The sequence below is a fragment of the Microcebus murinus genome, chromosome 15, assembly GCF_040939455.1.
Source record: "Microcebus murinus isolate Inina chromosome 15, M.murinus_Inina_mat1.0, whole genome shotgun sequence".
Lineage (NCBI taxonomy): Eukaryota > Metazoa > Chordata > Mammalia > Primates > Cheirogaleidae > Microcebus > Microcebus murinus.
The window spans coordinates 72,370,450-72,382,856 of record NC_134118.1 but is presented as its reverse complement, the minus strand read 5'-3'; the positions used below and the strand labels follow the sequence as shown (position 1 = coordinate 72,382,856).

The following is a 12,407-nucleotide window of genomic DNA, read 5'->3' as shown; positions in this document are numbered from 1 at the left end:
GCCTTCCGTCCCCCACAAGTGTGGATCAGAGTCCGGGACGCAAGTGGAGGGAACAGCCACAGTGTCCTGAAGCTGCCTTCAGCATAAATCGGTTGTGGCTCTCAGAGAAGAGTGTGTCTGCGGGTTAAATGGCCCGAGAACGGAAAGAGGGGCCTGCCCGGGTCCTGGCAGGGGCTCTCGGGTTAGAGGCTGCGTCAGAAAACCAGGCGCCGGGCTCAGGTAAGGAGATGGAACGGGCGCTGTCCAGAGCGAACGTGCCGGGCTCAAGGCAGGGACGGCGAAGTCTGACTTCAGCCTCCTGGGTGTTTCTGTTTCACTGCAGAAACGCCACCACCCATCGATAAACTGATTTTACAAAAGGCATATTTTTAAACTCGGCTCCGCAAGTTCCAGAAGGAAGTTCCTCCCTGGTCCTTGTTTTAGGGAGGATGGAGACAGTACAAGCAGCGAGAGTGAACGGGAGCCTTCTGACGCCCAGCCAGGCCCCGCTGTCTGGTCTCCCCGGCCACTGCAAGGGGGAGGAAACCCTTTCCCTAATTCAGGATTCAAGTCTGAAGTCCTTGCGTTCCAGGGAAATGGATACAGAAGTGCTCCTATGTACCCACTTATGGCTTTGTTAGTTTTTGCAAAAATGTCCGTCACTTTCTTTGGGTTCCAAGGGGTCTGTAGGCCACCCGGGTTAAGAACGGCGTTTCCCTGTATCCCCGCATTATTTCACAGTCCCTGTCATCGGGACCAGAGACCCTGAAAGCAGAGGTCCGATAAGTGGAAGAATGAGCCGAACCTGTTGCCTGATTCCCTGAATAGGGAGACTAGCACCCACCTCGCTTCCCTCCTGAATGAGGTTATCCCAACCTCTAGTCCTGGATAAATGACGTTTGGACCGGCTCTCTCCACCGCCGCCATCTCCACCCATTCACTCCCTCATTCCTTTCCCGATGCCGGGCACGTTTCATAACAGCCTTCTCCCCACCCCCACCCCAGTAGGAACAGGCGCGGTTCAGGTGTCCTTGTGTTGCAGAGAGACTCCCTCTCAAGGCTGCTCACTCCAGGGAAAAGAACCGGGACTAAAACTGGGTCCATCCTGTTCTTGTTGCCGTTCTTGGCCACTTGGGTCCGGTGCTCACGGCCGCGACGCCTGGCCCGCAGCCGCACGCACAGTCACACGGGGGTCTGCGCTGCGCGTTGACGACGCGTCCGTGCTGCCCTTGTGTGACGAGGAAGCTCGAAAGCACTGAAGGCTGGTTTCACGTTACAGGCAGCTTTGCTTGTCATGTAAATCAGAATAGGTAACCCAGACATATATGTTTCCATTACGTTATTTTTAAACGTTCACAATTTTATTTTGATGCATGAAACATTAGAAAAGTCACATCACGGCTGTTGGCTACAGTCGCCGTGCGCTCACCTGTGGCTGTCGGCTGTAGGCGACGCTCCTACCGCAGTGGCTAAAAACGCCCGCGGGGACTGCCGTAATCCGGGACTACATGAAGGCACGCAAAGAGCGGGGGTGAGTGGGCTTGTCGGAGCGCACGCACCGCGCCGCAAACCGCCGCCACGCCCGGCCCTGCAGCCGCGGCTCTGCTGGCGACGGCCGGGCAGGAGGACCAGGCGGAGGACGCAGCGCTGCCCGCGCTCTCCCCGCCCAACTATCCAGTTCCTTACGCCAGTACTAACGTGACAGTTGTGGAGGCTTGTCCCCCTCCCCACTCTGCAGCGTGTCCAAGTCCAGGCTTGCCGTAGAGAACCGTCGTCCGGGATAGTTCCACAGCCGTAGTCCTTCCTATCTTCTAATACTACTCCAGGGTGACATTTTATTTATTACCCAGGAGAAATGCCAGACGGTGACAGCGGGTGTAGACCAAGGGGATGGCTGGTTCCATTCGCAGCCAAGTGGAGGTGAAGGTCACCGCCGTCTTCCTCGCAGGGCCGCGCAGGGCCGAGCGACCCCCTCCTCCCCGGCCCACGCCGCGCCCGCGCCCCCGCCTCTCTCGGGGTCCCCCCAGCAGCTGGGGTGTGAGGGCGGAAGGTGCGGGAAGCGGGAAGAGGACCAGTTCCAAGTTAAGCACTCCTGGGAAAGAAAAGTCTCCCGCCCTGCAGGCGTGGCGAGCCCGGCCGCCCGCGATGCGCTGTCAGCACGCCGCTCTGCCGCGACCCGCGCAGCCTGGCCGCCTAACCGTCCCCGCCCTTTCACGCCTGGCGCCACCGTGTTTTATCTAACTCCCTGCTTTTTCTCCAGGAACCGCACGCAAAGTCAAGGCCTCACTCAGCGCTCGCTTTCGAGAGCGGGCGACGCAGCGACAGGCCCCAGCCCACCGCGCTCAGCGCTCTGTCTTCTTCCCGCAGATCCGGAACGTGGCGGCGAACCTCTGCGTGGACAGCAAGCACGGCGCCACGGGGACCGAGCTGAGGCTGGACGTCTGCGTCAAGGACGGCTCGGAGAGGACGTGGTCTCACGAACAGGTACGTCAGCCCCCAGGGGCCGGGCCGCAGGTGCACAGGCGGGGGCACGTCTCTAGATGCCGCGTGCGGGGGACCCAGACAGGCGTCGCGGTCGCCAGCCAGCCCTGCAGTCTAGTGAGTCGCTCAGCTTCCATGTGTCTGTGTCTTCTCAAGGCAGTCGTGACAGCCGATTAAGATAACGCGCACGCAACTGGGAGGCCGAGGCGGGAGGATCACTCGAGGTCAGGAGTTCAAAACCAGCCTGAGCAAGAGCGAGACCCCGTCTCTACTAATAGAAAGAAATTAACCGGCCAACTAAAAATATATAGAAAAAATTAGCCAGGCATGGTGGCACGTGCCTGTAGTCCCAGCTACTTCGGAGGCTGAGGCAGGAGGATCACTTGAGCCCAGGAGTTTGAGGTTGCTGTGAGCTAGGCTGACGCCACGGCACTCACTGTAGCCCGGGAAACAGAGTGAGACTCTGTCCCCCCCAAAAAATTATATATACACATATATATATAATGCGTACACAATTGTACCTGCAATAACGGAAATGCTGGCGGAAGTGTTGATGGCCACCCTCGTCCTCCTTCCTTTCCCAGAGTGGCGATTTTCACAACACAGGGAGCTGAGTGCTCATTGAACTCCCCCGACCAAACGTCAAGGTTTCAGTGCCAGACGCTCTTGTTCCCCGTAGTGAGACAAACACGGCAGATGGACCCCTTGTGGTGGTGGTGGTGGTTTTTAATCGTGGGCACGGAGGGTCATTCCGAAGCCACACCGCCCCGGCGTGGACTTCATGAGGTGCTTCAAGACCACGCGTCGCTCTTGATGGGAGACATTTCAGTGCGGCCCGGTGCGAGCGAGGCGTGGCTTCTAACCCGCGCCGACACTCGAAAGTCCGTGTGAGCGGCCTTCCTTGCATCTCGTCACCTGCGGAGGAGAAAGCAGAGTGGGTAGAATTATGTCTGTCCCTTTTCAGTGGTTTCATTGTAAATCAGGGACCATCTCAAGGGAAACTGTAGAAAACATCAGAGCAGGCGTTTTTGTGCATCAAGCACACGGGACTAACAAGTGTCAACATCCACTGCCATGTTTTAAGAACGAGAATGTAGGTGCAGTGAAAGCCCCCTCCCCGCCCAGCTTCCTCGACCCTCTGCAGGAGGACAGGCCCCCACATTCAGGGCCGTCTGCCCCGCCTGTGCTCTCGGTTTCCTGGAGTTGTCGCAACGTCTCAGCTGGAAAAGTGCGCAGGCTCTTCCCGCACGGCGCCCCGGCACCCCCAGAGCCCGACCCTCCAGCGCCCGGCGCGGGTGTGGGACTAGAAGAGGCCTAAGTGTCGGCCGCGCTGGCGTCCAGCATGTGGGCGCCTCCCTCCCCCACCTCACTGTCCCCACCTGCTCCGCCCGGCCACCCGCCGCAGCGCCGTGAGGTGTGAGGGGACAGCACGAGGCGTGAGGGGATAGCACAAGGCGTGAGGGGACAGCACGAGGTGTGAGGGGACAGCACGAGGCCGGGCCTCCCTGGGTCAGTGAGCACCGCCTCTCCTCCGCCCGCTGGTCTGTCCTCGTCCCCCGCCCCACAGCCCCATGGTGTCCTAGAAGGACTGTGGGCCTCGCAGCCAGGCCAGCCCAAAATTTCAGGTTAGACCACGTGGCCTCGAGACATTGTTAAACCTTCCCAGGCTGTAGTTCCTCCAGCTCTAAAGAGAGACAGAAGGCCCACCTCGTGGACAGGGCTGTCCCGAGAACAGACGGCACCTGCGGCGTCACAGCGTCTTGCGCGCAGCGGGCGTGGAGTGACGCACTTTCCTTTCCGCCTTCTCACACGCACCCACCGAATCCCTTTACGCCAAATACCAGACTCTAAATCTCTCTGAAGCCCAAGGCAAGCTAGCTGTGACTTTGGCTTCACCGATTATTCCCGGCATAGTCGCCAAGCGCTAGTCATCATCCACTCAAGCCCACCCGGCCGCAGACTGTGGAACTCGCCAGGTGGGTTTTAAAGAAGGCTGGTGGCTCCAGGATCTGCCGACCGGGTAAAACATCAGTGGAAACGGACTCAGCCCCTCCCTGCTCCGTCTGTGTCTCTCAGCTCCACGGGGTGTTATCAGGGACCCGAGTGACAGGTTGGACTGTGACCTCCAGCAAGGAATTCCGACTTCAGCCCGGGGCGCGATAGAGAAGGCTAAAGAGGCCGTCAGTAAGACGGGCAACTAGAGTGGAAAAGCATATTTTTTAAAAAGAAAAAGGAGCAAGCCGTAAGGACAAGCTGCTGTCTCGGGCTCGATGCCCCTCTGCCACCTCTGTTCAGCCCAACCAGGAAACACACCTGGCCAGTTGGGGGGCAGGACAGGGGTCGGGGCGCCTGAATCGGGCTTAACATTTCTCTCCAGCAATGCTCTAGAATGAAATCTGCTCTGGCCTGAAGATTCTACTTGGCAGCTGAAAGTGAATATAAACAAAACCGACTATATCGCATACACTTTAAAAATTATTGGTTCATTTTTTTCCCCTCAAGCTAAACTGCGAAAGTCTGTGGCCTGTAATGCAAGAATTGGTCACCAGAGGGCAGGACTAGACAAGCAGAAAACGCCACGGAGGCCGACCGGAAGGACCAGAGCACGGAGCTCTCCGAAAAGGAGATTTCTGATCTCCAGAGATCCTAAAAATGGAGCTATACAGGAAGATTAAACAAGGTTGACAGGAGGTAAAAAAAAAAATGCATCATATTTGAAATATGTACCACCACATATCGACTTGGAGGTTAAAACATTACAAGCTGCTTCCTTCTGCAGTAATTAACTGTCAGCTTTATTCAATACATTAGTCAGTGACTTTTTCCACATTTAGATTAAAATTCCTAGATGAGAAAAGAAGTACATCAGAACATGAGCGCCGTGAGCATTCTTTTTAATTCAGACGAGATCAGGCACATTCAGGGTGGTCCGGTAATAGACGAGCATTCTTTTTAATTCAAAAGCATTCAAAGAACACCAAAGTGGGGTGCTTATTAGAGTTGAAATGATCCCTTTTCTTTCCAAAAATAAAGAAAAAAAATCAAGTGGCAAAAATAAAACACGAATGAATGAGATCTCTGCATGGGAAATACAGAAGAGTCCCTGGAAGCCCCTATGTAAGAAAATCCCTTTTGTTGCAGAACACCAGAGATGGCTAATCCGCTTCTGTGAAGGAAGCAAGCGCATGCTTCATTTTCCCGGGGCAATCTGTTTGGCTGTTTGATATCCCTGTAGCATCATGCGCTGGCGCTCAGTTTCCTCTGGGGACCAAGACAAAAAAATAAAAATAGATCCTAATGAGCCCGTGAGGTCTGGAAAGAAGGCTCTCAGCTCCTGTTGCGGGTCCAGGCGAGAGGAGAGGGGAGCCCTGGCTGGCCTGGTTTGGCTGTTCCCGCTCTGCGGGCGCGGCCGCGCCTCTGTCCTGCAGGGAAGGAGGCCTCGCATCCCCGGAGGAAGCAGCAAACGCTCCCTTTGCGAGACTTGCGGGGCAGGGATGGAACCCAGTCAGTGCATGCAGTGGCCGAAGGACGGATTCCTTTCCTTTGGGAAAAGCAGCCTGGCTGTGGGGGCAGAGCATCACGATGGGTGCAAGCTGCAGGGAGAAACATGCATGTCTCAGAGTTCTGCAAGACACTCAGCAACGACATAAAACATAACTGCCCACAGAGAGAAAAAATATTTTTTTTTTGAGACAGAGTCTCACTCTGTTGCCCCAGGCTAGAGTGCCATGGCGTCAGCCTAGCTCACGGCAACCTCAAACTCCTGGGCTCAAGCGATCCTCCTGCCTCAGCTTCCCGAGTAGCTGGGACTACAGGCATGCCATGCGCCACCATGCCCGGCTAATTTTTTCTATATATTTTTGGTTGGCCAATTAGTTTCTTTCTATTTTTAGTAGAGACGGGGTCTCACACTTGCTGAGGCTGGTTTTGAACTCCTGACCTTGAGCCATCTACCCGCCTCTGCCTCCCAGAGTGCTAGGATTACAGGCGTGAGCCACCGCACCCGACCAAAAAAATATTTTTAATTATCTCAAGTTCAGGTAGAGAGATTAAGATAATAAGTGTGTGTGTAGTACCAAATCTAGTGAGCTTATTCATTTAACAGAACACAGACCCAGGCAAAACACTACAACGAAATAAGAGTTATCCTTGTAAGTCTGTATTGAAAAGTATCAGTTAAAAGAAGAAAGATGAGAAATTAACATCCAAATTGAGAAATCCGAGGTTGAAAAAAAACAAAAAATCAGGGGCTATTGTACAGGAAACCTGAACAAAATCTAAATACTTGTGTCAGTAAGAATAACCCAAGGGAGAAGACAAACTGTGAATGTCACGGTAACATTACCCAAAGAAAACAATGAACACAGTGTCACGATGTCTGCTTGTTTCTGCTTCTACAAGACTGGGCATGGGAAAGTGTGCCTAATGAATAAAAGACGTGGCCATCAGGATGAGATGAATGGCAATAAGAAGCACTTCAATGACATAAGAGAGAAAACCCGTCAGCCAATGGTAGATGCAGAAGAACAAAGCGATTGACAGAATCTAAAGGTGCATCACTTGGGATGCAGGAAAGCCATCACCAGGTAGGAGCAATAACAGTAACACAGAAAACGCGTGGCAATAATGGGCCAACAACCAGTCTACAAGTGTAAGAATGATCGTCACGCTATAATACCAGCAACCAGATGCAACAGTTACCTAAGGGTGCCCTGACATATAATTGTGACAATAGACGAATAAATTTGTCCAAAGGGACAGATGTTCCTGTGTTTGCTCTGTTTTTTAGGACTTAGCTGATCCATTTAATAAAAAGCGTGAAAAGACCGTCTATCAAAGAAGCCTGGACCGTTGAGGTATGGCGGCGACAAGCCGTCCAACCTCCGCAGGCCAGATTTTTCCCAAGTGTCCGACAGGAACTGCGCTAAGCAGTGATTACAGTCCCTTTCGAAAAGCTCTGGCCTTCAGAGTGTATGAAAACCAAAAAGAGAGAGGTGGAGACAGAGAGGAAAATGGATAAACCAGTCAAGGCCCGTTGTCCCTGTACCAGTCGGACTGCCTGCACTACCAGGGGAGCGTGAGGTTTAAATAAAATGAAGGTTTCGTCGACGCCAACGGCAGGTTTATAGGCCGGGAAATTTCTGTTCCCATAACAGCAACTGGATCTAGAATCACCAGAGCTGGAAGTTCAAATAAGAGTGATCGTTGATATTGTTGTAATTGGACACACACAGCACAGATTCATTTGAGAGACCAAAAATAAAAAAAAGACTAATGCATTGCTCCTGGCAGTTACGTAAACGCACTTTCTGTTCCTATAATGAGTGCAAGTTTTATTTATTCAATAAAAATTGTATTGAGCATCCCCTGTGTGCCGTGAATTGTTCGAGGTGCTGGACGCAGAAAGGTAAACAAGATCCACCCCCTGCCGTCGGGCCCGACTGTGTAGTGAGGGACAGAGAGGATAAGGAGACAGGCGGGGTGAGGGAAGGCGGGGCGGGAAGGCGCAGGCAGCTCAGAGAGGGTGCGCGGGCGCCTGGGACGAGTCCTGGAGCACGGAGGTGGCTGGTGGGTGCTGTGCACCAGCCGAGGGACTCTCATGGACAGAGTCACAGCAGGGAAAACGCACCCTGCCTCGTGCGGGGGACTACGAACGTCTCGGTGGCGCTGGGACGTGAACTAAGAGGAAAGGGGTGCAGCTGGAGAGAACGGCGAAGGCCAGACGGAGGAAAGTTCCCCCGAGAGTCGGGACTCTATTCCCTAAGGGCCATGTGACAGTGCAGTGGGATTTTAGTTTGAGAGGGAACACGGCCATCAAGCAGGCATTTCCCACAGAGCCGAGCAGGACCAGGGCAGACGGGAAGAAAACAGCCGAGTCCAGAACGTGTTGCATTAGAGACGTGGGCGGGGCACGCAGTTGGGACGTCCCGCCAGCAGCGGGACAGAGCACGGATGACGGGTGTCAGCACGTCGGTGAGGGCGGAACTGAGAGTGTCTGCGGCCACAGGGAGGGCGCAATGCCGCGTCCCAGGGACGACAGTGTGTCGAAGCAGAGATGCACGTAGGAGAGAGTGGGCGAGGTAGAGGTACGGCGTAACGGGAGCGCGGTCTGCAAACGCCAGGAGAGTCGTGACTTCTGTTAGACAAGAGCGATTAAAATTAGAAATAGCTGAATAGACGCTTTCTCAAGTCGTCATCCTGAGCAGGATTTAAAATAGATCTAAAAATGTCTCGGCCGGCTGGGCACGGTGGCTCTCGCCTGTAATCCCAGCACTCTGAGAGGCAGAGGTGGGAGGATGGCTCGAGGTCAGGAGTTCGAGGCCAGCCTGAGCAAGAGCGAGATGCTGTCTCTAAAAAAAAAACAGAAATATTAGCCAGGCATGGTGGCGCCTGTGGTCCCAACTACTTGGGAGGCTGAGGCAGGAGGATCGCTTGAGCCCGGAGTGTGAGGCTGCCGTGAGCTATGATTGTGCCACTGCACTCCAGCCTGAGTGACAGAGCAAGACCTTATTGCAAAGCAGAGTCTCAGTCCACAATCGTATTTAAAAAAAAAAAAAAGAAAAAAAAACTCTAGGAAAAGAGACCGTACCATTCTTCATGAATCTATTCCCAACGCCTAACCTGAAACCCCTTGTCTTCTATTTAAAAGATTCTCTTTTGTCTCCTATTCCAGAGAAACAGAAGGTAGTCAGTCACCGTTACTTTCGTATGTTAGGTTTAGACGATTCCTTTCTTACGTTCTTCAAACCACTTAGCCCCGTTCTTTCCATTTTCCTTCAGGCGGCCGGCTCCCGTTTTTGCTGGCCATCCCTGGAATGCTGCCGGAGTCTCTGTATTTTCTTTCGTGGGAGGCCCTAACCCCGGGTATATACGCCCAGGGCCCGAGCCCGCGAGCGCGCCATCCACGCCCGGCGCGGCGCCCGCGGGCTCAGGCGGGCAGGGGGCAGGGAGGGTCCGCGGCTCCGCTGTGCCCTGCCCCTCGCAGGCGGCTTCCCACCGCCGTCTGCAGTCCCGCGGTAGGAATCGCGAAACTTGCCCCGTGTCCCATGTCCTTGAGGGTTTCTCCGCAGCCCCTCCAACGCTGCGGCTCCGATAACTCGGGACAGTGTCCTCCCTGCAGGCGTGGGCTTGTTGGCTCGTTTGTTGACTTAGCACACTGCAAAATCAGTTTTAGAGCATCACGTGCGGCACTGTCAGGATAATGTCATGCAAGGGGACGGACAGGGTCGGACAGGCTAGACCCGGAAGGAGGATGTCGGATGGACCGTCAGAGTCTGCTAAACGCAGTTCGTGAACCTTCCGTCCGCGTTGGAGTGGGGGCAGGTCCGTGGGGGGGGGGGCGTGTTTCTGTGAGTCCCGGCCGGAAACTCTCTGCGCTGCCCTCAGAATGGCTCTCGCCACACCGGGAGGCGAATTCCTGTTCTTCACCTCACCAAGCCTCGCTTTCCTTTAAATTCGACTTTTCGAGGCGTTAGCGTCAATTCAGCTTTACTCTGCCTTTTTTTTCCCCAGTTAATCTGCTTATTCAGGCTAACTGTGCAGCATTTGATCCAGTGACATTTTGTCTAAACATAAAACGTAGGGGGTTTTATTAAAGACTTTCTTCCTCTACCTCCCCCCTCCCTCCCTCCCTCCCTGCTTTTCCTCCTCCTTCTCCTGCAACCCCCCCCATCCTCCCCATTTTTCCTGGAACCTAAGTGGAAACGCCTCACTCGCATTTTTAGCGCCTGCGGGCCCCTAGCAGACATGCATCTCCCCCCCCTCTGGGACCTGGTCCCCAGAGCACACTCACCGCAGCCTTTCTGCTCTTGTCGCCTCGCCAGCTCTTTACCTTCGGGTGGAGGGAGGACGTCCGGCCCGGCGAGCCCCTGCACACGCGCAAGTTCTGCCTGGACGCGGTCTCGCACAGCAGCGCCGTCACGCTCTACGACTGCCACGGCATGAAGGGCAACCAGCTCTGGGGGTACCGGAAGGTAAGGGGCGGCTCACGGGGTCCTTCTCCAACTGCCCTGGCTAACTCAGCATTTTCTCTGAAAGCACACCGTTTCGATTGACAAGCGTGACCCGGACAGGCGGCCACACGTTGTCTGGCTCACGTGTTTGGGGACCACGGGCAAAGATGGAGGGCAGGACACGGCGAGTAGGAAGGGCAGGTTCTGGCTTTGCTTGCTGTGTGACCGTCCCTCACAGTCAGTTACGGCCGAAAATGGCTTTGAGCCAGAAGCCCGGCCCCACGGACAGGACGGTCCCCGGTGACCCGGCCCACGCCCCAGGGAAGGAGTCTCACACCCAGTAACGTACACAGGCCTAACCCACGACACACACGCTGACACAGCCACGCTTGCTTGGGAGGTGCCTGAGTTCAGACAATGACATTTAAACAGATATGTATACATCTGTGTAGATGTAATTGCTGTGGCTCCCATGCAGAGAGTCACCCATCTACAAGGTGGCCAAGATTCTGCCCAAATGTAGCAAAGAAGAATGTATTTGGGAAATGCAAAAGCTTATAAACTTAACACTTAAATAATAGGAAAAAAAATCATTCAAAAACACATATGGAATCACATTTTGAGTTAACAAAATGAAGAGCAGCTAAATTATTGTTTTAAAATATTTTCATTACACTTCCCCTTGACGACTTTTTAGAATACTATATGGAATTATTTTCCAACTTCTCTGCTTTTTGAGGCAGGACTTGACTGTCACTTAGCAAGTACCCCCTAAACTCCATCCTGTCCCCAAAGGGCTGGGGCCTTTCCAGCCGGGGGGAAGGTGCCCCCGTTTGCCTTTTCTCTCTGTGGCACAGGCCAGCCGGACACGGGCCGCGAGGAAAATGAAACGCCCTCCGCGTTAGTCGCGAGCTGGGCTACCCTGTGGCCGAGGTGAGGTCAGTGTGCCCCCGAGTCACAGAAAGCCGGAGGGAGGAAGCAGCGGAGAGCCAGCGCGCAGCCACTGGCTGTGACACTCGTCCCCTCACTCGAGAACCACTGGCTTTAGAGGTCGGTGCCGAGAGCTGTGCTCACCCGAAGGCACCATTGTTGGTCTCTGCCGCGTGCTGTCCCCACCCAACACGGGCAGACTGTGGCTGGGCATCCAAACAAAGTACTCAGCAGCGGCTGCAGTGCCCTTCCGCGAAACAAGTTAAATCAAAAGAGCTAATAGGAAGACGGTGTCGGATCAAACATGGAGGGTGGGGCTCGCTGCAATAGGAGAACCTCATTGTTTTCTTTAGAAATGTATCGCAAATGGCTGATCTTATCAAGCTCTTTTGCTGTTCAGCATGACACAGTCTGTGTGTGGTGCAATAGTGGGTTTTTTAATGGGTCTATCCCGACCTTAAAGGAGTTACTTTCTGTGCACGTCAATAAAATACCTGATTTGCCATTTGCCTAGCATGTTGGTGGTCCCTAATGAACAGAACACTTCTCGTTGCTGTATATTTATAGCATGACAGACAGACCACTCAATAATATGCAATTAAGCCAAGAAAATACAGTTGTTTTCATTAGGGAGCTTACAAAAGCTTACAGACGGATAAGACCAACTAATACACAGAGCTCCTGGGGAGGAAAAAACAACAGGCTGCAGTGATTTCAAGAGGCAACTCTTAGGAGCTTTCACATTTTAAATCTTTCCCGGACCCTAAGGGATTTGTGAAAGGAAACACTAGAGCAGTGGTGCTGGGGCTCTCTTCTCAGATCTTTTTGCAGCTGGTGGCCCTGCATTACTTAGCAAAAGGTTACACTCAGTGTGTATTTATATACAAGCAAGGTATTTATACTTAATCAGGAACATGCCACAGGCTCAAAATGGAAAGTTTCTGAAATATCTCATCTCGGTTGATGACTCAGCCTATTCAAATGTACCTGCTTTAGAAAATTCCTCTTGTTTTTTCCAGTGGCTATGCCCAAGGCGTAAAAAGCTAAAGCACAAAGAGAAGACTG

The 12,407-nt window shown here is 53.6% G+C and overlaps 1 protein-coding gene across 1 annotated transcript in view; it reads left to right on the top strand.

Annotated features, from left to right (window-relative positions):
* The window catches only part of GALNTL6 (polypeptide N-acetylgalactosaminyltransferase like 6), a 913,332-nt gene that overhangs the window by 884,790 nt on the left and 16,135 nt on the right, over positions 1 to 12,407 (top strand). Inside the window, exons 11-12 of the mRNA XM_076010718.1 lie at positions 2,347 to 2,463; positions 10,284 to 10,433. Of these exons, the coding sequence (XP_075866833.1) occupies positions 2,347 to 2,463; positions 10,284 to 10,433 (267 nt within the window). The remainder of the gene's footprint in view (positions 1 to 2,346; positions 2,464 to 10,283; positions 10,434 to 12,407) is intronic.